Here is a 27,212-nt window from a genome sequence, read left to right on the forward strand (position 1 = left end):
CCCATGCTTTCCACACTCCAACCACAGTGGCCTCTTAGGCCAAGTTCCTTGAACTCACCAGGCACTTTCTGTTCCCTTGACGTGGATCACTCTTCTCCAGCTACAATGGTTTCATTTTGATTCCTCTAGCATGCCTTCTTCCTCATCTATCTACCCTCCCCTCCTTCAGGTCTGATTCATTCATTTGTTCTGTCTCCAAGACCTGGCATAGAGTCTAGCACACAGTAAGTCCTCACTAAATAGTTGTTGAATGAACAAATGGATGTACCCCAAATTCCACTCTCAGTCTCTCCCTTGCTCCTAATCCCCAGATACTCCCACTGTCACCACCATCTGTTTCCTCATAGACCAACATGGCAGGAAATATGCCAGCCTCTCCTAAGACACTTTACAAGCATCCACTGGACAGCGGGAGGCCATTCCAATACCTTTCAGAGGTAGCTCTCTACCCCTGAGGCCCTTTCACCTGCTACTAGATAAGGTCTCAGTATAGTTCTGGCCTGCCCAGCCCAGCCTGGAAGAATTACATCCAGAGGAACAGCTGCAAGCAACTTCCTTCCACACTGTGTGCCTGAGTAAAACATGATTTACTCGGCCACTGAGATGAGTTTAAAAAGCAGCTACCACCATCCCTGGTGTTCACAGAAAACCAGCAAACCAAACCCAGTGCCGTCGAGTCGATTCTAACTCATAGCGACCCTATAGGATAGAGCAGAACTGCCCCATAGCGTTTCCAAGCAGCGCCCGGTGGATCTGAACTGCCAACCCTTTGGTTAGCAGCCGTAGCACTTAACCACTACGCCACCAGGGTTTCCAGTGTTCAAAGAAGCAACTCTTTTTTTACCGTATGTTCTACCTTCTCCAGAACATTTCGTTGATGTTCAATGTGAGGATTTGTGGAGCGTATGAGCTGGTCGGGAAGAGGGATCCTCATTCTGACTTTCCCAAGCCTGGCTGAAACTCTGTGACTATGAAAGAAACTGGAGCTTAGACCCAGCCCAACTCAGAGTACCAGGCTCTGTGTTTCGGCCTTCAGAATTCCTGGCAGCCTGTCATCCTCAGTTACTCTCATTTTCCCTCCTCTTTGAAAAGCCAGCCCTGCCAACTGCAACAAACAACATTTAAAAATATCTTGCTGGATTATACAGCTCAGCCCTCTAAATTCCTCACAATGCCTGTCTCTGTCCTACATAGCATAAAGAAGGGTGTAGCTTATTTAAATTATTTTTTCCCTAGCTGCTCCCCTGCTATAAATACCTGAGTCTGGGTAGGCGGGATTTAAACACCCACTGAATGAAGTCACCTCGAAGCTGGATCTCACCACCACACTGGCCTGCCAGGACCTGGACACAGATGTCGAGCACTGAAGCGTTAGGTCGGCCAAAAGTATACAGAACTCTCCTTCTAAGGACAGCAGGGAAGAGAAGCTCCAAGTACAGTAATCACAGCTAATCCCAGTATAAGAAGAATGGTGCCAAGGCCTCCTACCCAGCCACCTCTTCAGAGAGTGTGTCTAGCTCCAGCCTGGGCTGTTTCTTTCCCAAGGACACTAATGGCAGGGCTTGACCTTAGGAAAATAATTTCACAGTGCCCACGTGGGGTCTAGAAACATTACCAGACAGGAAGGCCCTTGGAGAATCTAGGCCAACATCTTCACCCCACAGATAAAGAAACAGAGATCCAAGAAAATGGAGTGATTCACTCCAGGTCACAGAGGGGCCAAACTCCAACTCAGAGTTCCTGGATCCAAATCCTTAGCTCTCTGCACTGGGTTGTTCTAGAAGCTCATGCACAAACACTTGCTTGGTGGGTGAGCCTTTGCTCGTGTTAACAGCTCTCCTCACAGCAAATACTGATTTTCTTACTTTAAAGGGTAGAGGCTGAAAAACAGTTTTCAACAGAAGGCTTGGCCTCAACTTTAGGGATGACTTTCACGTGATGAGAAGCCTGTTTCACGCTCTTTGAGGTCTAGTTTAACCTCTCCCCTTCCCTAATCTTGCATGTCCAGTTACTTCCAAGTTCACTGTTCAATGTTTCCATCACGGGGCCTGACCTTCCTCAGCTCATCTTTTCAAAACAATGGGTCCCAAGAAAACAGTGGGTGGTAGGACTAAGCACAATCTTTTTACATTAGAATTAATGACAAATGGCTGTATATGTATTTTTGCAACATATTCAGGAGATACATATTTTTTCATGGGACAAGAAAATTCCTTCCTAAGACTGGGGTCAGGAAAAAGACTAACATACCTGAATTATTGGCTAAGCCATTGATGATCTATCGCATTATTACTATTGCCGGGTAAACGCAGCTGGGCCATAGAGTCCAATCCAGATAACAGTGAGCTATAAGATGGTGCTTTTATATTAAACATTTATCACAGTTGAAACTTTTATTATCAATGCCCTGGAGACAACTTAACCAAGAATTAGAAAGTGACTAAAATCTCTGAGAATTGAGTTGCTGTTCCTCACCCACCCCCCTCCACCAAAACAATAACAAAACAAACTCTAAACTGGAAATTGACTATATCAATCTTATTCAATGCATTCAATATATCAGACTTATCACCAAAGAAAGTTCTGGGGCCTTCTGATCTCAACCTGTTTCATGCTGCCTACCTCCATGTTTGAAAATCCTGCTTTGGCAAAAGTAAACCCAACGTCCTTATTTAAGGAGTTTGCCAGCCCGACCTTCACTCGGTGCTGGGATTGTTTTGTCCTGAAATGCTATGTGCAGAGCCGCAAAAAAAACACTAAGTCAGAAGCCACATTCAATGGGAGAAGCAAGACAGACCAAAGCCTTGTCCTTCATCCCTCTCAACTTTGGTTTGCTCGGTTAAGATCTTCTTGTATTACTTTTATTGCTAGGACAAGAGAACACAGGACATGGGGTGAGTACATTTTTGGGGTCAAGCTTTAAATAAAATGGGGTGGAGGGGAGTAATGGGAGGCCTGGGGCTGTGGTTAATGATGAGCTGAGGTGCAGGCACACTTGTTTTCTGGATTATGAAAATAAATTTTGGAAAACTCTTGCCTTTGGCAGGCTTCTTAACATCTGGATAAAAGATGTGGGAAAAGTTATCCTTTTTACTGTGTTATCTTCCCCTACTCCTCCTTGTTATCTATCTGAAGGCTTCAGCCAAACAGAATTACTTGCTCTTCTCCAACACACACTTTTGCTTCCAGGTTGTTGCATACACTGTTCCCCCTGGAAGCCTCCACACCACCTCCCCTTTTCCCAATTCCATCTCCATCTTCCCAAATCCCCCCTGGTTCACAGGCTCCCCTTCCACAATAAAGCCCTGACTCCTTGCACCCTTCGTAGCCAGAACTCATCTCTTCCTTCTGAGCTTTCAAACCATCAAAAGCTTCGAGGTCCTCATCTATGAAACAGAAATCATATCTACCTGAGAGAGGGGCTGAGAAGATTAAAGGAAATAGCTTGTAGAAAGCACCCACAATGGGCACAGCCACATAGTACGTGGCGGTTTTCAGCATCACCTCTGTTATTTGGTTGCAGCAACCACACACTTCTTTGCAAGTATCTAGGTACATCCTTTGCTTTCCCTCCTACAGTCTAAACTCCTTGACAGCTGAAATCAATTCTTGCCCGCCCAAATCTGTCTCTATTGCTTCGTACATAGCTGGCGCATGGGAATTCGTTGATTAATGAGGCCAGCGTGGCATGTCTCAGGCTTGCTCAGGCTGTTCCTGAAGCATCTCCTCCCAAACCGGCATGCAGCTCCAAATATACAGCCAAAATTCCAAAACTATTTGGGCCTTTTTTAAAACAAGCAAGAACGCCACAAAATGTGTTTACATGACAGGTCAGCAAAACACAAAACACCTGCCATCCCTGTGGCTCAGGACTCGTCGGTTGCAACAAGCCAGGTCAAATATCCACAGCACAATTGTTCTCTGGGGCCTGGAGCTTTAGAATCCATACTGTTGGTGTCATCCTGGCAGTGGTGGGTGTGAGCTTGGAAGGCAGAGGGGGTCTGATCTCCCAGCCCACATCATTTTGGGGGCCACCCAGACATCACTGAGCAGAGGGCACTTTCTTCAGACATCTTAACTTCCAGGGAAAGCCTTGTGACTAACACTCGTCACCCTGAGATTCAGGTCACAATCTTCCCCTGCACTAGACTCCCACTTTGGCAAAAGTGAACACAACTGGCACATCCAGCACAAGTTTGCAAAATTTTTAGTGATAATTGGAACTGGTATTTTATGTGCCAAATTGCACATTGCAAAACCAAACTAGTTGCCGTGCAGTCAATTCCAATGCACGGCAAGCCCATGCATATCAGAGTAGATCTGTGCTCCCGAGGGTTTTCAATGTCTGGTTCTTCAGGAGTAGAACGCCAGGCCTTTCTTCCAAGGCACCTCTGGGTAGACTTAAACCTCCAACCTTTCAGTTATCAGCAAAGTGCACTAATCATTTATATCGCCCAGAGACTCTACACATTACAAAGTCCCTTATTAACCCTTACAACTATCCTTTGAGTTGGGTACTATTTTCAGTCCTATTTTATAGAGCAGTGTTTGCCCCTCAGGGGACATCTGGCAGTGTCTGGAGACATTTTTGACTGTCACAACTGGGGAGTGGGGATGCTACTGGCAACTGGTAGGTAGATGCCAGGGATGCTGCTAAACAACCTACAATGCACAGGACAGCCCCCACAACAAAGAACTATGCGGTATAAAACATCAATAGCAACGAGGTTGGGGAATCTAATTTGCTGTGTACACTTTGACAACAACAAAAATGAAATTTTATTAAAAAAAAAAAAAAAAAAGGCCAGGGTTGAGAAATCCTGTTACCAAAGGAAGAAACTAAGGCACAGAAGTTAAACAAGTTGACCAGAATCACAAAGCTCTAGAGGAGGCTGCAAGGATTTACCCTCAGGCTGCCTCACCCCTTGCTGCCCTCTTGACACCACACATCCCCTAAGCACTGAGTATGCAGCACTACAAAAATACCAGTATACTGCTCCCTGTACGAGAGCCAAGCCCTGGTGGCACAGTGATTAAGTGCTCAGCTGCTAACAGAAAGGTCAGTGGTTCAAACTCAACAGCGGCTCTTCTGGAGAAAGATGTGGTGGTCTGCTGTCATAAAGATTTTTTTTTTTTTTAAAAACCCAATGACGTCAAGGCGATTCCGACTCAGAGCGACCGTACAGGACAGAGTAGAACTGCCCCATAGGGTTTCCAGGGAGCACCTGGTGGATTCAAACTGCCAACCTTTTGGTTAGCAGCCGTAGCTATTAACCACTATGCACCTTAGTTTCCCCCGTAAAGATTATATCCTCGGAAACCCTTTGGGGCAGTTCTACCCTATCCTATAGGGTCGCCATGAGACAGAATTGACTCCACAGAAACGCAGACCTAGAGACTTTAAATAATTTCCTTCAGGACATGGGTCAGTAAGAAACAAAGCAAATGGAATCCAATTAAGAAAAATTTTTGCTGCATTTAAGCATTTGATTTCATTCTCTTCCTGTGCTCCTCGAACGGAGCCAGACATTGTAGTGGACTCGAGGAAAAGCTCCCTTGGAAAAGGCTCTGGAGAGCAAGTAAGCTGAGCCCCAGGATCCCAGGGCCCTAAACCCAGGATTCTTTGCAATTCTTTACCTTCATTGTGCGTCCACCTTCCCTAAGCTACGGTAACTCACCCCTCGTGAGAAGAGCATTGCAATGGCGTCTGCAGCTCTTCCATTCTGCTGAGCTTATTGATCAGCCAGCAGCTGACACTTGTGATGGCCCTCCCTGGGCAGCTCCCCACCCCCTCACGAGCAGCAATAAAGGCTCCTTAAAAATCGATGGCACCTGCAGGCACGCTCCCTGAGCTGGGAGAGACAGCAAGTAGCATTTTTTTTTTTTTTTTTTTAGCATGGGATCTTAGAGGCAGATACACACCCAGGCTCGATGCCTGATCGATCCTTCACAGTGGTTATGAAGATCCACTGGCCTAATGTCCGTGGGTAGTGCAAATGGTTAAGCACTTGACTACTACCCAAAAGGTTGGCAGTTCGACCCCACCCACAGGTGCCTTTGAAGACGTGCCTGGCAATCTGCTTCCTAAAGGGCACAACCTTGAAAACCTTATGGAGCAGTTCTTCTCTGTACACATGGGCTGTCACAAGTCACAATTGACTTGACAGCAACAAACAACATCTACAACAATGTATGTAAAGTGCCCGGACACACAGGGCCCTTAACAAACACTCTAAAAGAAATATTGTTGTTGTGCTATGAGTTTGACCCTAAATGCCATTCTGAAGTGGGTCACATACTGACCTGTTCCTCACTACCCTCGATTCTGTGATCCAAGGCCTGTGGCTTGAGCAGCGTGGGGCATGGTCCCGGCCAGGCTGTTATCAAGCTGTGAATTCTGGGCTTTCAGAGACTCCTCAGTGAAAGCTCTTAGATGAGGAAAAGTTTAAGGCACTGTACAAAGATCAGGCCTATTATTATGGCTGCTGGAGTGTTAGTAGTAGTTTTGACTCATGGTTTCATGTCATTTACACATCCCAGAAAGGTCTTGGCAGCTGATTACCTGGGTTCAGTTCTCAGGATGGAGGTGGGTGGGGTGGGACACTGACGCAACCTCTTTCCAGCAACAGTCACCCACGGAGATTGTTCTCTGGCAACTAGGGGATATTGCTATTCCTAAAGGATCTGATTGCCAGTGTCAACCTCCCTATTGGTTTATCTGTTGCCTATTAGGCTTCTGCTGTGGAACCCTTCCACTCTGGGTGCCAAATCAAAGCTACTCCGCACACCGAAGGCATCCTCTTAACCTGAAAACCGTCCCAATTCATATCCTACTTATCACAGCCAGCCTGAGAACTCTGCTAGAAAAAAGGATATTAAAAGGTAGAATGATGTCGCTATGGTGTGGGCACCCCCAAAGTGCTGCCTCTTCATAAAGAACTTGAAATCCTCTGCCGTGGTTGAAGTGGAGGAAGGTTCCTTCGATGCGTCAAGACAGTTCAAATGCAAACTCTAGAACTAAACATTTTATGTGCTGGGCTCAATCCTTCTTTTCCTCCCCCCCCAACATTTATTGAGTACCTGTTATGTGCTGGAAACTCTGGTGGTTGTAGTGGTTAAGAGCTACAGCTGCTAACCAAAAGGACGGCAGTTCAAAGCTACCAGGTGCTCCTCGGAAACTGTATGGGGCGGTTCTTCTCTGTCCTATAGGGTCGCTATGAGTTGGAATCGACTTGGTGGCAATGGGTTTGGTTTTTGGGTTATTATCTGCTAGACAACTGGGAGGTGCAGGGGGTACAGTGATGCCTATGAGCTCAGTCTCATGGGAGAGACAGCTATGGGTGCTGGGAAACACGGAGGAGGGTTGGTTCTTCCAGGCAAGGGGAGAGGGAGTCGCGTAAGGCTTTCTGGAGGAAGTGGAACAACTGCCTTGTTCCTCTACTTCAGGCTGGAGTTATATTTCTCAGGCATGAAAGCAAAAACTAAGTTTTCATTTCCAAAGCTTCTGCTTTGTTTCAGTTTACCAGCTCCTTGGCTTCAGTAAAATGGTCAAAGAGAAGGGTAAGCAGCCCTCTCCCTCAGACTATCCCAGGTGTGGAAACCGCTTAAAGAGCAAATCCAACTCAATTAACTCTTGCTCGTTGGGTTCAGTACCTCAGTGGACATGCATTCCACAATCTCCTCACTAAATGAATCCCCCAACCAGGAGAGGCGTTCCCATTCCCACTCTAGACGCAGCCTTTCTATTGCTCAGCTGTAAATGAGGTGTTGAGACTTGCCCCAACTGGTAAATAACTGAATAATTCAGAAAAGTCTGCAGTCACTATTTTTTGATAATAGTAATGTTGATATTACTGGCTGTTTCTAAGAAAATTTCAGAGAGATCTTCCCTGTCATTTAAATTAGCCCCAGTCACACTATCTCTCTCTTTTTTTTTTTTTTTTTAAATAATACAGCTTAGAGTAAATTATTTTTTATGTTTTGTCTCCACTGGATTGTAAGCTTCATGAGAAGAGCCCCCCCCCCCGCATCGTTCACCACCTAATCCACAGGACTTTTACCAATGGTGGACACAAGGTCAGTGCTCAATAAGTATTTGTTGAGTGAATTGCTACTATTTACTGAGCACTTACTATGTGCTAAAATCTTTAAATCTATGACACCACTTAATCCTCACAACAGCCTTATGAGATAGGTGCTATTACTAGCCCCCATTTTACAGATGACAAAATTGAGGCTTAGCATGATCAAAAAATTTGCCCCAGGCCACTCACATAACTGGTAGAGGAGAGCTTCAAACCCTGCATGGTGACTCCCAAGCCTGTACTCTTTACCACTATGATAGAGCAATGCTCATGTACACCCTGGATACTGCTTTGGAGTAAGAACAGTCTCGCCAGTGTTCTGTCATTTAATCTAGAGTCCAGGAGTTAAGGATTTCCTTACGCACCATGCATACTCATGAAAGCTTAGTAAGAAAAATGGCCAAGGAGAAACTTGGAAGTGACACTCAAAGCATGGGACTCACATACCAGGAGGAGGAGGAGGAGGAAGTCTATCTTCTGCCAGCTCCCTGTTTATAAATACTCCTCTACCACTAAAGCGGTTTCTCTACCTCCCCATTAGGAAGCCACAGAGATATCAACGTTCAACGACATTGCCCTGGGAGCAGGGACATCCACACCAAATGAGCAAGCAACAGATAACTTCTGCTGCTCTAGGAAGCTGAGATCATGTTTTATAAACACTAAAGAACTTTTATCATCCATCTTGGGCTGAGCAAAACCATATTTATCCAGCATTGAGTAATACATAGGATGGATTAGACCCTTGAATTCCTCATTGCAAGACATTATAAGTTTTAAGGGCCCTATATAGCTGAGTCAAAGGCATGTGCCCATGCTGTATAATTAGCAGGCAAAACAACAACAATATATAATTTAAAGGCAAGACCAGCCAGACAAGAATACTAACCAGCACTCTCTCTCCCATGTGTACCCACTCTCCGCTTGGTCTTCCTTCAGCTGTGTAAACTGTAACCTTACTGGCCTTAGGGTAATTTTAATATAACAAAGGTTGGGATTTCTGCATTTTTTTCCTAAGCAGTTTCTGCTTCCCTCTAAAGCCAGCTTTCAGACCTAAGTAATTCATTGCTCCTCTCCTAAGCATTCATTTCACTTTGTCTAAACAGACTTAATAAATCAGCCTGGCTATTGTTCAGTGAGGCCACCCCCAGCTTTTCATGTATAAAAAATGAGCATGTTACTAAGTAGAAGTGAGAGGCCACCTCGCCTGCGAGTTCCCTGGATACCAGAATGTACAAAGGGAGACACTTCCTGAGCATCCCAGGAGCTTTGGTGTCTGTCACATAGGGACTCCTGCTGTCACAACTACCACAGTTTAGGAAGGATTGTTTTGGGTGGGGGTAGGGAAGATGTCAAATAATGGGGTCAAAAGCCCATCCTATAAAGAAAATCCCAGATAACAAATAGCCCTATGGGGTAAGCCGTTTAGTGGAAGACACCTGTTTTCTTGCAATTACTGGTCACTCTGTTTTCTGGGTGCCTGGAGAGGCAGCTGCTCTAACGAGTCTCAAGTTGTTGTTAGAAAAATTGGAGAGCAGTGCCTCAGCCTGCTGGGCACCAGCTCTGTGTGGGAGGCATTTTGTTTTTATCTTTCACCTTTATTCTAGTTTGCTTTATACAGTCAGGGCTTCCATCTTTTCTCTTAGAGCCTTTGCTTCTTACAAGTTCAGCCTGGGTCTTCCCTCTGCCAAAAGTAGAGAACCCTTCCCCAAGGCTATGTACAACTGAATGGAAAACCCCCTGCTCTCCACTGCCTCTCCTGGAGCTGGTGTTCCCGGTGTTGATGTCAAAAACCTGGAGGGTGAAGCATAACTATCAGCTGTGACATCACCAACTGAAGTTCTAGACTGATATCAACCCTGAGCCAAGAAGAAAATGGAAAAGGCGAACACTCTTTGGTTCCAGGCCATCACCTTTGGCAATGCCAGAATTAAAGACAAAACCAATGAAAATTAAGGCAAGCCATGGTTACTTACAAAGTGTCTTCAAAATGGGCCCTAACATATCAACTGCTCTACTTGGAAACGGAACTAATAAAAACCAAGTTGTTTCTTTTCTTCTAGTGGCTAAAAGCTTGGACTCTGGAGCCCACCTGAGTTCGAATCACAGATTTGCAATGTACTACCCGTCTAATCAGGAAACCCTGGTGGTGTAGTGGTTAAGTGCTACGGCTGCTAGCCGAAAGGTCGGCAGTTCAAATCCAGCAGGTGCTCCTTGGAAGCTCTATGGGGCAGTTCTACTCTGTCCTATACAGTTGATATGAGTCAGAATCAACTCGACAGCACCGGGTTTACCTGTCTAATCTTGGGCAAATTACTCAACCACTGGGTTCCTTGGTTTTCCCACCTATATCAAGGGGACAATACTATAGGTATCTACCAGTATGGTTATTAGGATCCCTGAGTTAACATATAAAGTGCTAAGAACAGTGACTTGCACTTTGCTAAGTGTTATTTAAATTTTAGCCATTATGCTTGTTAAACCACATTTGGATTCGGTTCCCTTTATCAGTCCCCAATATCTACCTGGCCTTTTTCCACTCCTTGCTTATTTGTCCCTGAAAGCTGCCCCTAAATGGCCATCTAATTGGATGGCAAGGATGTGTGACCAAAGTACCATTCTAAATTAGTCATGGTTTGCCAATTCCTGAAACTGGAGTCTGGTAGACAGTTCGCTGTTAAGCACATGTCACATCCTAACCTTACCAGGGAGATGGTCAAGTGCTTCATTTCCATCCTCTGCACTGAAGCCATGCCATCCTTCAGAAAAATGAAACTACCCAGTGGCTCCTTTCCCAGACTTGACACCATGCAGAGTTGCCCACCCCCTCCCACCTCTTCCTCATCATGTGGTTTACTAGGTCATCCTTTCCTTCAGGAAAGCCCATACGGTTGTGCATTTAATCCAACACAGGGTTTTAATCACAGGGTTTGGTTGGTTACAACTTGGAAAATCAGGCTCCGGAAGACAGCATGTGGTTCCCTTTCTGGAAGGAGAATTCAGGGGTCACCAGGTACCATCACCCTGGGCACACAGGGTTTAAGAACCCCCCATGACCCTTCCACTTCCCAGGAAAGGGCCTAATTCCAAGTATTCTATCCTTCAACCCAGCAAAGCCCAAAGCAGCAGCACCAGATCCTGGGCTTCCTGTTCCCCTCCTCCTTCCACTCTACTCATCCAAGGCTCAACTCCTGGAGTTTGGAAGCTTTGGCTACTGCTATTGGGCTGGAGAGGACCCAGGGGCAGAACCACATACAGTGTCAATCAGCACAGGCTTTGAGGAAAGATGCCAAGTAGAGACCCAATCAGACAGGCAAGAATAGTAGGGCAGTAAGCTTTGCTTCATGAGAGGTTCAGGAACGGCTTGATCAAGAGGCTCAATCTCAATCAGTGAACAGTCTCCAGACAATGTCAAGCAAAACAGGTTGGAGAAACTCAACCATGACTTTACCCTCCAAAAGTTAATCGCCATAAGAACAATTTCTGGAAAGATCTATTTTATGTACTTCTCCCCTCCAGACCAAACGCTTTCTCCTAGAGTTCGGCACACTCACCAGTTTCGGCCTAGGAACTACCGCCAGGTAGCCCACGCCGGGGTTTCCCTCCCGACCCGTCCGAGGCCCGCGCGCTTACCGTTGGCGTTCTTGCCGCAGATGAGATGCTCGTAGGGCTGCAGGACGCCCCAGAGTTCGGCGTCGTTGTTGATGACCATCTCCAGGGCTTCGGCAGACACCTCCCCGCCTCCGGCCCCTCCGCCGTCAGGGCTCTGGCTGGCCAGCACCCTGGCCCGGATCTCCTCCACCAGGTTCTCCATGCAGGCGGTGAGCGAGATGGCCGCGTACTCGTGGATGCGCACGGAGATGCGAGTGTCCACCATCCAGCGGAAGAAGCGACCCACGGAGAAGGTGAGGCCGCAGCGCGCCGACTTGCCTCGGCGGAGCCCGTCCCCCGCGCTCATGCTGTACAGGGACAGCGCCTTGACCGCGGCCAGTGCGCAGCTCTCCGCCAGCGCCCAGCTGTGCACAAGGCGCACGGCGCTCTGCACCTCGAAGCGGGTGCACTTGGCATGCAGCACGCTCAGGCGCTGCGCCTCGCGGGCCACACGGATCAGCGCCCTGCGGAGCAACCCCGCCAGGCGCCGCACTGCCTCGCCGGAGAACGCAGGCAGCCGCCGGCCTCCGGCGCCTTTGCGGAGCACGCGGGCCACGTCCCCCTCGGTCCAGGGGAACTCCTCCAGCTCGGGGAGTCGAGGGCAGCGCGAGAAGAGGTCTGCCACCTCGGGGTCCTCGGGCAGCACCGTGTTCACTGTGTCCCAGCTGTTGTGGCGGCTGTTCATGGAGCCAGAGTAACACCACCAGGCCGCCCCGCGGTGCTGCTGCGCCGAAGAGTTGAGCGCCTGCGAGTTGGACTTGGAGGACGAAAGGCTGAGCGAGCGGCACGAGTCCCCGGCCCCATAGCCGGAGTCCAAGGTCAAGTCCTCCAGCGTCTTTAAAGTGGAGCTGTACGTCCCGGCCATGGGGAGCCTGCCGGCGGCCTTACAGAACAAGGGGCGCTCACAACTCCATGCCCCTTCTCTAAGTGGGCAGAAATGAGCCCTAGGCGTTCCGGAGCGCCCTTCTCCCTCTCGGCGCCGCGGGGCTCGGGGGCCGCATCGCCCGCGGGCCCGCGGGAAGGTGGGCGAAATCGCGGCGAGCGGGAGCCCCAAGCGCCCGGCGTCCCAACGCGGAGCTGGTCACTGGAACTGCCCTTGCCGCTCCTCCTCGGCACTCCCTCTCGTTCACTTCAACTTTCCAAGAGCAGAGCGTCTGTCCTCCTTAGAGAAGGAATCCCGAGAGAACAGGGCGGCGGCGGCAAGAGGAAGAGAAAGAGGCGGCGGCGCCGCGCGCAGCGGTGAGCCCGGGACTCGCAGACAAGAAAGCGCTCGGCAAACTTCTGCGCGGGGCGAGCCGCCGGCACAGCTGGGTACCCAGCTGCCGCGGCATGCAAATTACCCCACACAGGTCACCAATCACCGACCGCGACGGGCAGAGGCTGCACCAATGATCCCCCAGGAGGGCGGAGACTATGCAGATTTCACTCGGATGGTGGTGAAACCCCGCGGCGGCGGAGGCGGGGCTGGAGGCCGAGGGTCGGGCAAAGCCTGGTCGAGGGTGGAGGAGGGGGAAGCCGGGAGGTGTGGAGCAGAAACCGCGCAAGGAGGGGTCGAAACGTTGGGCTAGGGCGCTGACGTTATAAAGAAAATTTCAAAGAAAAAGCCACTGTGCTCTGGCCCCTTACCGCCACCCAGGATTTGGTTTATCGCCGCCCCGTTTGAAGCCTTCTGCAAACGACCACTGACCAAGGCCAGCTTGTCGGATGCAAGGCGGGGGCAGGAGGATGGGGAGGGGGCCATGCCAGGCACTCCACCTCTCCCACCTCTTCCTGCGGAGCCCCTCCCGTTTTCCGAGCGGAAAATCCAGTTCTGTTTGGAGGGAGAAGGGACACCCTTGCTTAAACCCAATTCCGTCTGGTTTTCTTTCAGTTGCCATCAAGGTTCCTATCAGAACAGAATTTCTTAACCTGATACACCTACAGGCTCTAGGAGGCCTGCGACCTCGCCGTCCCTCTTTTGAAGTCAACACGCAGTTTTCTGAGTATTATTCTGAGGGGGGGCCCATAACTTTCATCGGATTCTCGAAAGGGCCTGTGAGTTCTCTGTTGTTGTTTTCAATTTCAGACTCAGCGACTCCATGTGGCAGAATAGAACTGCCCCATAGGATTTTCTAGGCGGTTTTTATCTTCATGGTTGCAGATCGCCAGGTCTTTCTCCCTCGGAGCCCGCTTGGTGGGTTCCAACTGCCAACCTTTCAGCCGTCCTCTTAACCTTTCCGCCACCAGGACTCATTGAGTTCTTTGTTACCTCTGTGTGATATCAACTGATGTCAGGTGGATCCTTTTAGAATTGTGTATGAGGTGTGTTTGGGGTAGGGGAGGGCTATTACAGGAAGATCTGGCTGCATGCACCACTCCCTAACAGTGTACCCACGGGCAAGTCATATGCCCCCTCAGGACGTTCTAAACTTGGGGCAGGGCGTGTGTCCGGAGCAGTCGGCCAGGGCGCTTATCCGTTCCACCCGATCCACGCCCAGTACACTGATGCCCCGGCTCCTGCCTTTTAACTCTTCACACGCGTGCATGAACGCACCGCAAAATCAAGGAGGGAATTGTGTGCGTGTTTCCCCAAGTTAGCCTCCCCAGCTCCTGAGTGGCTCCTTTGTACTGTATTTTACCGTGAGTTAGATACGAGCTAGAAATGTCTGGTTTGTCTCTTTCCTTCTTAAACTAATGGCCCTTTCCCCTGTGAAACTGCTCTTTATTAGGCAGTTTCGCCTTATTTTTCCTTTCCTTGGGTTTTTGTTTATGCAATATCGCCACCTCATGGTTAGAACTGGGAACCGAGTCAAAGATGAAGAAAGATAAAAGAGAACGAATTAGCAAGGGAGAACACAATCACGTCCTATAAAAGTGAAATAAGAAGTCAGAGTAAGGTAATGAGGTTCAACTTGTCAAAAGTATGAAACCAGATCTGAAACAATTTCAAACCTGTTAAGGGAAATATTAAGGCAGATGTCTGTTGCCCTCTAATGCGTATTTAGAGGAACCGGTTAACTGGTTGCCATCTAGTTGATTGGGACTCATGGCAACCCCGTGTGTTATGCTCCATAGGGTTTTCTTGGCTGTAATCTTTACAGAAGCAGATCGCCAGGCCTTACTTCCACGGCACCGCTGGGTGGATTTGAACACTAACCATTAGGTTAGTAGTCAAGTATGAACCGTTTGTCACCCAGAGACCTTATTTAGAGGGGAAAAAAAAACTCCAAAGAAGTGTTTTGGTTTTTTCATTGTTTTTTCCATTGTGTCTGTCCTTCAAAAGTAAGGAAAATCACTTAACTGAATATTTACAACAGGGAACTTACTGAATAGAAAGGCAATTTAAGAAACTACCTGGAGTATTTCCTTCCAGAGGCAAACAGGTGGGATTTATTTTAATATATCTAAATTACTTGATAAAGTGTAAAGATAGTCAAACATGCCTAGAGCCAAGTTTCAGAATCCTGTGGCTGCTAAACTCCACCAGAAGGTAAAAGCAGCAGAATTAAGCCTGTGGAAAATGCTACAGGACAAACAACCAAGTTTCTTAAATAAATTGCAAAGAAAGAATGAGAGGGAGAAGGAACTATACATTGAAAGAGACTTAAAAAACATACCAACCACTTTCAATCACAAGGTATGGAATTTGTTTGAATTCTGATTTTTTTTTTTTAAATAAACATTTGACTCTATGAAATAATTGGAAATCAGAATGCTGCCTGGATATTTGTTATTATGAAATCATTGATGCTTTTTTAATGTGGTAATGGTAGTATTATTATGTTTATTAAATGTTCCTATTCTTTTTAGAGACACATATTGAAATAAGTGTTTGGTAATTTTCTCCATTAAAAAAGGAAGAAAAATCCTCATGAAAAAATCTTGTAAAGGGGCTAGAAAGTTATGAAAGACAATTAGGACTGTAGATCTCTTTTCCTTCACATTTTTTCCAAAGCCTTGTAGTCAACTTGAGGACTGAAGACACAAAGTAAACCCAGAGTGTGTGTTTGTGTTTTCAATGATTGGGGAGAAAGAAAAGGAGGAGGAGAGACAGAGAAGGAGGTAAAAGCTAGGCTCAGCTACCTCCAGAAAGAACCAACTGATTGATTTCAGTTAATCTTGGGAAGTTGGCAAGTATGGTATAAAACACAAAACTTTTGTGTATGTGTGTGTATATTTTAATTAAGCCAATCTGGTGATAATGTGTTTAATCTTAGCAAAGCAAATTGTATTGTATTGGAAGAAGAGAAATCTCATCCCAACTCAGGCCCAAACATAATCATTGAAGAAAAACAACTGTCATGTCCCTGGACAAGTTGAAAAGAACATGATGAAACCATGGCAAACACTGGGAAAATTTCCAGTGGAGTGAGCAATTAAAAACAGATCTGGGATTGCCCATGCAAAAGTTATATAAAAGAGGTAGCTTGAAATAAAATCTGGAAAGTTTACCTTGGGCAAGGTCTCATATTTGGCTATAGAGTTTCTTACAAAAAAAAAAAAAAAAGTCTGGAGGTAAGGGAACAAAATACCCTAGAATTTACCTTGAAAGTGATGGGGTTACAATCTCAGCTATTTAAGTATAGGAAGAATTCTGCTATGAGAAAAGTAGATATTATGGCCTTGACTTTGGAGAGTGACCAAGTTTTAATTTCGTTTGTGATCACTTTTGTTACTCACTGCCATCGAGTCAATTCTGACTCATAGCGACCCCATAGGGTTTCCAAGGCTATAAAACTCTGTAGAAACAGGCTGCTATGTCTTTTTCCCACAGAGCTGCTGGTGGTTTTGAACTGCTGAACTTTTGATTAGCAGTCAGCTGCTTTAGCCACTGGGTCACCAGGGCTCCATACATTTGGCATAACAAAATATGTAGATATAATTTTTTTTAAATCACCCACCTCACCACCCAGGTGATTTTAATCACCTCTGCTAAAGAGGAAGGAAAGTCATTGAAGAGTTTGAAGCCAGGGAATAGCATACTCATGCTTAGGGAAAAGGATCTTGAATTTATTAAAACAAGCAAAAAAAAAAAAAAAGTAAGCTTGAAGAGCAGGGAGCATCACCTTCTTGTTTGTTTGTTGTCTTTCTCTCCTATAAGAACGTAAGCTCCATGAGGACAAGGACTTTCTCCGTGCTGTTTACTCCATGAGAGACAGAGGAGGAAAAGGTACCCTCTTGCCTAGGTCAGTGTGGGCTTATAGTAGGAGCTCAATAAATAATTGGTTAAGTGAATGGATGAAACTATTAGGATGAACGGGACAATCTAATGAAAGGCCAGGTTTCTTCTTAAACTCTTCATTTTCCTTCTTAAACCTTTGAGGAGTACTCATTGTGCTTAAGAATTTGTGATAAGGAAAATATATCACTGACATCTGAACTGAGATTTGCCTGACAGTCTCCTCCTTTGTAGACCTGGATCACCACATGCTTCCCATCTATATTAAAGAAGGATGTTATGGATTGAATTGTGTCTTCCAAAAATGTGTGTCAATTTGGCTAGGCCATGATTCCCAATATTGGGTGGTTGTCCACCATTTTGTGATCTGATATGATTATCCTATGCATTGTAAGTCTTTACCTCTATGATGTTAATGAGGCAGGATTAGAGGCAGTTATGTTAATGAGGCAGGACTCAATCTACAGGATTGGGTTGTATCTTCAGTCAATCTCTTTTGAAATACAAAAGAGAGAGGGGCAGAGCCAAGATGGTGGAGTAGTCAGATGCTTCCTGTGTGATCCGAAAAAACAAGTGAATCGATTATATATGACAACCTAGGAGCCCTGAACATCAAAGACAAAGTTGAGGAGTTGGACTGAGTGGCAGGGGGAGGGAGAAAGAGTTCAGAAGCAGCAAAGTTTGGCCGACTTGACCTGGCTGGCACTCTGCAGGCTGGATCAGCCAGCGCACGAGGGCTGAGGCAAGCACCAGTGCATAGGACATGTTTTCCACACCAGGAGAAACTGACCAGAGAAGAGTCTGTACAAGCCTCTAGAATGGGGGAGAAGTGATGGTGAATCTGTGAAAGTTAAGTGCAAGCATCTAACCTACCTCATGGGATCAAAAAACACCCTTCCCCCCTGGAAAGTACCTCTTTCCTATTTACCTGGCCCCTCCCCGCTCTGCTCTGGTCCCAGTTCAGCTTCAGGGATTGCCGTGCCCTCTGGCTGGAAGTGGGACTCATCGTGCAACCTGAGCCATTCTCCTGGCTTTGGAGAGGGAACAAATTAACAAACAGGAAAATATAATCTGCCAGCTCCACTAAACCAGGACCTCAGGGCAGGCACAGCCCCTTTGCCTAGGCACAGGCATAAGGGGTCCATGGACTTTGAATGCCTTTTCATCCTTGCCTAGACCTATGTGGGCACATTTCAACAGCGTAGGCCCTCATTAGCATAATACAACAGAGTACGTATCCGAAACCTATTTTCAACTGCAACAGTTAAGGGGGGTAGAAGATTCATGATATTTGACACTGCCCTACCCCATTAAGCTGGGTCCTCACCTACCCACGTGCGGGGCCTGAGGACTGATGGCTCTACCCTCTCCACCTAGCCACCTGCAACAGGGGTCCCAGAATGAGTGGTGCCTCCCAATCCTTACAGACAACAGCATTGGGTGCCCAAAGTCCAGCTGTAAAACCCACCTACCTACGTGCTCTAGGGGACAGGGACTCACCTTCCACCCAGGCACTCAGGGGCAGCCTTGCTCAGCACATAACCCCCTACTGCAGCCAGATACCTATACCTGCTCCAAACACCCCTACATAGCCCTGCCCATCTAGGACTGTAGGTGAGAGCTTGTACCACACACTCGGTGACCAACATCCTGGACAACTGTGCTGAATCCACACATGAAAAGTAAATGGACTCCTGGGCTTACATACCTAGTAGCAGCTCTATCCACCTGATGAGAGGACATGACAGCTTCAAAGATGCCTATAATCAAAGTAGCTCACATGACCAGCCTATTTCAGCATATCAAAACAAAACAGAAGAAAACAAGAAGGTAGAAGACAATAAGCAAACAAAATAAATAAATATAATTACTTATTGATGGCTCGGAGACAACAGTCAACATCAAATTACAAAAAGAGGCAGACCATGATGGCTTCAGCAAGCAACCAAAACAAAGAACCAAAAAACCTTCCAGAGGAAGATAAGGTCTTGGAATTACTGGAGGCAGAATTCAAAAGATTAATATAGAGCTCTTCAAGAGATCAGGAAGGATATCAGGCAAAATGCAGACTAAACCAAGGAACACACAGACAAAGCAACAGAGGAACTGGACAAGGTTATACAAGAGCATAAGGACAAATTTAATAGGCTACAAGAATCCATAGAGACACAGCAAATAGATTAACAATAAAATTTCAGAATTATAAAATTCAATAGGAAGTCATAGGAGCAGAATTGAGGCAATGGAAGTCAGAATTAGTAAGACTGAAGATAAAGCACTTGACACCAATTTATTAAATTCAGATAAAAGAATTTTTCAAAAAAATGAAGAAATCCTAAGAATTATGTGGGACTCTATCAACAGAAATAACCTACAAGTGATTGGTGTACTAGAACATGAGGGGATAATAGAAAATACAGAGAGAATTATTCAAAGTTTGTTGACAGAAAACTTCCCTGATATCGTGAAAGACAAGAAGGTATCTATCCAAGAAGCTCATTGAACCCCACACAGGGTAGATCCCAAAAGAAAGTCACCAAGACATATTATAATCAAACTTATCAAAACCAAAGACAGAGAATCTTAAGAACAGCTAGGATTAAATGAAAAGTCATCTACAAAGAGAGTCAATAAGACTAAGCTCTGACTACTCAGCAGAAACCATGCAGGCAAAAAGGCATTTGCATAGCATATATAAAGTCTTGAATGAAAAAAACTGCCAGCCAAGAATTATATATCTAACAAAACCATCTCTGAAATATAAAAGAGAGAATCGAACAAACAGTAGAGGGACCTCCTACCACCATGAATGAAGAACAAGGAGGGGAGCCCGTCCTTTGAACTCAGGGTCCCTGGTCTGAGAAACAACTAGACCCACCCGAAGAGAGATTGATAATGACAAGGACCTTCCCCCAGAGCTGACAGAGAGAGGAAGCCTTTCCCTGGAGCTGGCACCCTGAATTTGGACCTAGCCTCCTAAACTGTGAGAGAATAAATTTCTCCTTATTAAAGCCACCCACTTACGGCATTTCTGTTATAGCAGCACTAGGTAACTAAGACAGAATTTGGTACCAAGGGTGTGGGACGCTGCTCTAACAGATACTTACAATATGCAAGTGGTTTGGGAATTGAGTAATGGGTAGAGGCTGGAAGATTTTTAAAGCACCTAATAGTGGAGTAGCCATCTAAGATACTCCACTGGTCTTACCCTGTTTGGAGCAAGGGAGAATGAAGAAAACCAAAGACACAAAGGGAAGATTAGTCCAAAGGACTAATGGACCACAAGTACCACAGCCTCTACCAGACTGAGTTCAACACAGCTAGATGGTGCCCAGCTACAACCATTGACTGCTCTGACAGGTATCACAGTAGAGGGTCCTGGACATGGCTGGAGAAAAATACAGAACAAAATTCTAACTCACACACACGCACAAAAAAGACCAGACTTACTTGTCTGACAGAGACTGGAGAAATGCCAACAGTATGGCTCCTGGCCACCCTTTTAACCCAGTAATGAAGTCACTCCTGAGGTTCACCCTTCAGCCAGAGATTAGACAGGTCCATAAAATAAAACGAGACTAAATGGGCACACCAGGCCAGGGACAAGGATGAGAAGGCAGGAGGGGACAGGAAAGCTGGTAATAGGAAACCTAAGGTCAAGAAGGGGGGAGTGTCGACATGTCATGGGGTTGGCAACCAGTGTCACAAAACAGTATTTATATTGTTTACTGAGAAGCTAGTTTGCTCTGTAAACCTTCATCTAAAGTAGAATAAAAAAATTATAATAATAAAGTGCCTAATAATAAAACCTAGATTGCCTTGAAGAGACTGTTAATGGAATTATGGATATCAAAGACAATACTGGTAAGGACTCAGAAGGAAGTGAGGAGAGATATAACACTGTGGAGACAGTGCAGACGGCAAGAAGCAGTAGCAGAGAAACTGTGGCAGCAGAACCAGAAGACCAGCGTTTGACAGTGTGGGAGCAGGCCCATGGAGCAAGACAGCTGAGTGCCTTTGCACAGAAGGCTTCCTGGTGGAGTGGGATGCCTCCAGGCACTTATCAGTGGACCTGGGCTTGCTGACCCATGAAAAAAGACAGCTGAAGGCCTTCCAGCCGAGGTTTACTGGCAGAGTGGGTGCCTCCAGACACTCATCAGTAGAGCTGAAGAGCTTTGGAACACTTGCCCGAGCAGGGCAGACTACCGCTGGCCCTAGGGGCTGAAGGGTTGAGAGGCCAAGGAACCAGGAAGTAGAAGTGAAAGAGACAAGGAACACAGGAAGCAGAGCTGCATCAGGCTCAAAAGGTAGAGCCTTGACTTCTGTGGTCTCAAAGGGTGGGGCTAAGGTCTCCTGTGTTTCAAAGAGTCAAATTCTTCACCAATTCAGTTCCGGAGTGTACAGCTGTCTTTCAGGAGTGCCAGAGGGGTGGGGCCAGATCCACTGCCCAAAGCTGAGGAGCCAGGGCTGCCATGAACAAACGGCAGAAGAATGGGGCCTGCCGGGGCTGAGGGGGTAAACTTACCACTCAGATGGACTAGATGAATGTGGCTGCCCAAAACTGAGAGAGCAGAGTTGCTGTTTCAGTGGGTCTGGAAGGCAGAGCTGAAGCCCAGGGCAGAGGGACCTCCACCCAGGATCTGGGGAGTGTGGCCAACACTCAGAGTCTGGAGAGCAGGACCATTGCCTAAACAGTCTCAGAGAACAGAGGATTATTTTCAAGCCTTGAGAGCTAATATAATGTGTTCTGCTGATTTGCTTGTCGCTTGTTATCCCTCTTTTCCCACCAATTTCTCACACTTGTAATGGAAACATCTACCTTGTGTCTGTTCCACCATTGTACTTTGGAAGCAGATAACTTGTATTCTAGATTTCACAGATGAAGAGGCATTTTGCCCCAGGAGATTTTGGAGCTGTAGATGATTTAGACTTTAGCTATAATACGGTGGGATAAATGTATTTTACATGTGGCGAGGACATGAATTTTGGGGGGCCAAACGGTGGAACGTTATGGATTGAATTGTGTCCCCCCAAAATGTGTGTCAACTTGGCTATGCCATGATTCTCAATATTGTATGGCTATCTACCATTTTGTGATCTGATGTGATTAACCTATACATTGTAAATCTTAACCTCTGTGATGTTAATAAGGCAAGGCTGGAGGCAGTTATGTTAATGAGGCAGGACTCAATCTACAAATCTACAGGATTAGGTTATATCAATCTCTTTTGAGATATAAAAGAGAGAATGGAGCAGAAAGGACAGGCACCTCCTACCACCAAGAATGAGGAACCAGGAATGGAATGTGTCCTTTGAAATCAGAGTCCCTGGGCTGAGAAACTCCTAGGCCTGCCCAAGGGCAAATTGATGACAAGGACATTCTCCCAGAGCCAACAGAAAAAGAAAGCTTTCCCCTGAAGCTGGCGCCCTGAATTTGGACTTCTAGCCTCCTAAACCGTGAGAAAATAAACTTCTGTTTGTTAAAACCATCCACTTGCGGTATTTCTCTTACAGCAGCAACAGATAACTAAGACAAAGGGGTTCCCAGAGCCTTGGGTAGTAGAATGGGCTTAAGGCCTGGAGGAGGGGAAGAGCATCTGCAAATCACCTAAAGTTGCCTGCAACATTTTTAATCTGAGTAAAAATTTACATTACTCTGGGGAGAAAGTGTCTATATAACACTGTCCAATAGAACTTTCTGTGATGATGAAAATGTTCTATATCTGTGCTGTCCAGTACAGTGGCCATTAACCACATATGGCTACTGAGCATTTGAAATGTAGCTAGTGTCACCGAGGAACTGAATTTTTAATTTTATTTAATTTCCATTAATTTAATTTTCACCCTAAGTAGTCCCAAGTAGCTAGTACTACCAGATTGGACAGCATAGGTCTGTAACCTTCATAAAAACTTCAGAGAGGTCAGTGATCCTAACAGGTGAAGAACTTCCTGACTAGGGAGGACCTTTGTTAGAGAGGCCTTCCAAATGTTGGCAGAACCCAGTGGCAGCTTTGTCAGGATAGGAGACAAATTTCAGGGCCTTGGGACAAATGAAAATAATTTGGGAAAAGCATATACAAGGTCTTAAATGGAATGTGAGCTGAGTTCCAAGTGTAAGGACTAAGACGGGTTTTCATTGCCAAGACATCATAGTCTACATTGAATTGGTGAAAGAGTATGTGGGAAGGAAGTAGATTTGTCCTCAGAGGAATTAAAGGCACAGAAAAACTCCTGGGGACATAGAGTCAGCTTCTTTTATAAACAAGGTACAGGGTCCGCTGTTCGGGAAGTATTTTGAAAGATGTTCAGGGCTCAGTGAGTAAAAGCCCCTCTCTCTATACATCAAAACCAAACCTATTGCCATTGAGTTGCCTTCGACCCATGGGGAACCTATGTGTGTCTGAGTAGAACTGTGTTCCACAGGGTTTTTAACAGCTGATTTTTTAGAAGTAGATTGCCAGGCTTTTCTACGAAGGCATCGCTGTGTGGACTTGAACCTCTAACCTTTCAGTTAGCAGCCAAACGCATTAACCGCTTGCACCATGCAGGGACTCCTCTATGTATATAGGTATAAACTTGTATTTTAAGAGCAATCCAAGCCCGGTTTTCACAGAGACAATAAGCTGTGTGTCGGCTTAGACAGAAGTGGGCCAGGTCAAGCTGGAATGGCTTGGATCCAGAGATCAAATAGGACTTTAGGAGCTTGGCAGAGCTAGGACCAGGCAGGTGGCAAAAGCGCAGACAGTAGCATTAGTGAGAGGGCCCTCACCAGGATGATTGGTATAAGACTCCAGTTCCCAAAGCTCTGGGGTAGGGAATGAGGAAGGAACCAGGCCCACGTGTGGAGGATGATGCCATGTAGAGAGTCAAGATAGTGACCTGTTATTGGGACAGTGGGGGCAAGTGGAGCAGCCAGTGTAATCCAACCCTGAGCCCCTGAGGCTGGGCTTCCTGGCCTGGGGTTCCTTAAATATTCCCCGACAAGTACCAGGTTTGGTCTCAGAATCTGGGACGAGGTGGGGGTTAGACAGCCCTAGCTGCGAAGGTTAGAGAGTCACTGAGCAGGGGACTTGAATGATTACAAGAGATTTGCTTGCTACATCCGGATATTATGCAACAGTTTCGGTTGTTTCTAGGACACTTAACACTATATATCTAAGAATGGATACGAATGTAAATTAGTGGTTTTCAAATTGCTTAGTTGAGGAGTTCCTTTTTCAGTTTTATTGTTAACTGCCATCAAGTTGACCCCTACTCATGGTGACCCAATGTACAACAGGATGAAGTTACCCAGTCCTGCACTACTTTCAGGATTGCTGGTGTGCTTGAGTCCAGTGTCACAGTCACCGTGAACTTTGAGTGCCTTCCACCCTAGAGGGCCATCATCTAGCACTGAATCAGATAGTATTCTGCTGTGACCCATAGGGTTTTCACTGGCTAATTTTGGGGAGTAGATCACCAGGCCTTTATTCCTAGTCTGTCTTGGTCGGGGAGCTCTGCTAAACGTGCCCACTATGGGTGACCCTGCTGTGTAGCATGCCGGTGGCATAGCTTCCAGTATCACAGCAGTATGCAAGTCACCACAGTATGACAAAATGACAGACGGGGGGTGGTTTCCAGTATTACCAGGCCATATATGAAATACAAAAAAGCAGAGAGCTCGACTTGGGGTAGAAGTGGAAGAGTCCTGAGCCATGCTTACTCTCTTAATCAAGTTTCAGGCAACCTCTGAGAGCTCTGTGGAAGCTGGGGCTGCAGAGCTGCACTCAAACCACTGACCCGGGGTCGCTGTCAATTCTTCAACTCCTACACAGGTTGGTGCATCTAGGGAAGAAATGGTACAAACATAAGAAAGAAAATACCCTGCAGAATGCAAGGAGAGCTGAAAAAGGTGCTGGTAGGTAAACAAGTGTGCAATGGTTAGCGGAGCAGCTTTGCAGTTGAAAAATCAAGCAGAGCACTCAGTTGTTGCAAAAGGAACTGATGGTATGGAAACTGTGAGGTCTTTCTGTTCTGTGCAACCCTGGTGTCTTAGTTATCTAATGCTGCTATAACAGAAATAGCACAAGCGGATGGCTTTAATAAACAGAAGTTTATTCTGTCACAGTCCAGGAGGCTGAAGGTTCAAATTCAAGGTGCCAGCTCCAGGGGAAGGCTTTCTCAGGAGGAACAGCAATTGCAAAGGAATGGAGATAAGGAAAAGCATGGAACACTTGAAGATTGATAGTATTATATTTCCTTAACTATAAGACTCTATAAGTGTATTGGAAACCCTGGTGGCGTAGTGGTTAAGTGCTACGGCTGCTAACCAAGAGGCTGGCAGTTTGAATCCGCCAGGCGCTCCTTGGAAACTCTACGGAGCAGTTCTAATCTGTCCTATAGGGTCACTATGAGTTGGAATCGACTCGACAGCAGTGGGTGGTTTTGGATAAGTGTATTGGAGCTCTGGTGGCACAATGGTTAAGAGCTGGGTTGCTAACCAAAAGGTCAGCAGTTTGAATCCACCAGCTGCTCCTTGGAAACCCTATGGGGCAGTTCCATTTCTGTCCTAGTGTCGCTATGAGTCAGAATGGACTCAACGGCACATAACAACAACAACAGCAACGTAAGTGTCTTAAATTTTAAGAGACTATTAGTATGTCATTTAAAAACAGCTTTTTGGGAAAAATACCATACAGTAAATGGTAAACAAGGATGCCTGGTGGCACAGTAGTTAAGAGCTCGGCTGATAACCGAAAGGTCAGCAATTAGAACTTGCCAACCCTTCCATAGAAGAAAGACCTGGCAATCTACTCCTGAAAAGATTACAGCCTAGAAACCCTATAGGACAGTTCTACTCTGTCTTACAGGGTCGCTGTGATCCCGACTCTATGACTCAATGGCACACAACAACAACAACCCTGGTACAGAATATCTCCAGAGTTAAGTATGACTTTCGACTCCGCAAAATTTACCAACTGCTAATGCCCTTAAGATTCATCTGACTGGCACTCTTATTACAAATGCACAGTTCTCAGGCCACTTTCTTGGAGATTCAATTCAGTAAACATGGAGTGTGACCCAGGCAAAAGTATGTTAAACAAGAATTCCCCAGGTGATTGTTATCAAACAAGTTTGGGGACTAAGGCATTTGTCTCTTAAACCTCAAAGTGCATGAGAATGTGTTAAAAAATGCTAATGCTAGAGCCTCATCAACAGAGATTCTGGTTCAATAGATCTGAAGTCGGTGAATCTTCATTTTTAACTAGCATGTTCCAGGTGATTCAAATGCTAGGGGTACCGGAAACTCGCATTTCGACAAATGAGCCGGGAAGTTCAGATGTTCCCAGCAGGTGGCGCTCTAGTTCATTTTGCTAAAAAAAAAAAGTGCCCTCCAAAGTCAAATTCTGTTTCTATGGAGTGCTTCACACCTACTTCAACTAGCCCTTTATTTAGGAATTTGTTTTCCTCCTTCTCTCCCTCTCTTCCTTCTGTCCTTCCCTCCTTCTGGCTTTCCTTCTCTCCTTCCTCCCTCTCTCCCTTTCTTCCTTCCTACCTCCTGCCTTCCTTCCTTCCCCATACAAACGATGCTGTGATAAACTTCCTTGTATGTGAAATCTTTTTCTACCTGTCCACTTATTTTTATAGAATGGATTCCTAGTGTGGGATTAGGGGTCACAGGGTATGCGCTTTTCTTTTTTTTTTTTTTTTCAGATATATCACCACATTTTCCCAGAAAATATTATACCAATTTACACACTGCCTTCTCAAATCTTCGGCATCTTCCAAGGTTCAACAGACTTCCTACTCTCCTGGCTTCTCCGTGAAACTACCTCCAGTAGCCTAGCTTATTTTGATTTGTAACTTCCTTAAACCATTTAGTGCTCTTGTGCCCATGGCCTTTCTTAAAAAAATGTGCTTTCTTAGAGATATCTAATGAACAACGTTCATGCCCTTATCCCCAGGCTCACCTCGTACTTTCCCTGCCTCAGACCTGGAATCAGCCATTTTTCCCAGTGCTCTGGCTCATTTTAATGGGGTCTCTCAGGGTTCATCTAATCTATGAAGCTTTCTATAACCCTTTCACTGCTACCTCCCACTCTGTCCTTTGCTATGTCATCCCTCATCACAATGCGAGCTTGTTGTGGTTAGGTGCCATCGAGTTGATTCCGGATCATAGTGACCCCAGGTACAGCAGAACGAAACACTGCCCAGTCCTGCACCATCCTCACAATTGTTACACTTAAGCCCACTGTTGCAGCCACTGTGTTAATCCATCTCATTGAGGGTCTTCCTCTTTTTCCCTGACCCTCTACTTTACCAAGTATGTGTTCTTTTCC

The 27,212-nt window shown here is 46.1% G+C and overlaps 1 protein-coding gene across 1 annotated transcript in view; it reads right to left on the bottom strand.

Moving 5' to 3' along the window:
• ABTB2 (ankyrin repeat and BTB domain containing 2) overlaps positions 1 to 12,611 on the bottom strand; it is a 198,657-nt gene extending 186,046 nt beyond the window's left edge. The window contains exon 1 of the mRNA XM_049889385.1: positions 11,718 to 12,611. Within this exon, the coding sequence (XP_049745342.1) occupies positions 11,718 to 12,600 (883 nt within the window). The 5' untranslated portion in view covers positions 12,601 to 12,611. The remainder of the gene's footprint in view (positions 1 to 11,717) is intronic.
• Between the last annotated feature and the right edge of the window lie 14,601 nt (positions 12,612 to 27,212).

This window comes from Elephas maximus, chromosome 7 (genome assembly GCF_024166365.1).
Source record: "Elephas maximus indicus isolate mEleMax1 chromosome 7, mEleMax1 primary haplotype, whole genome shotgun sequence".
NCBI lineage: Eukaryota > Metazoa > Chordata > Mammalia > Proboscidea > Elephantidae > Elephas > Elephas maximus.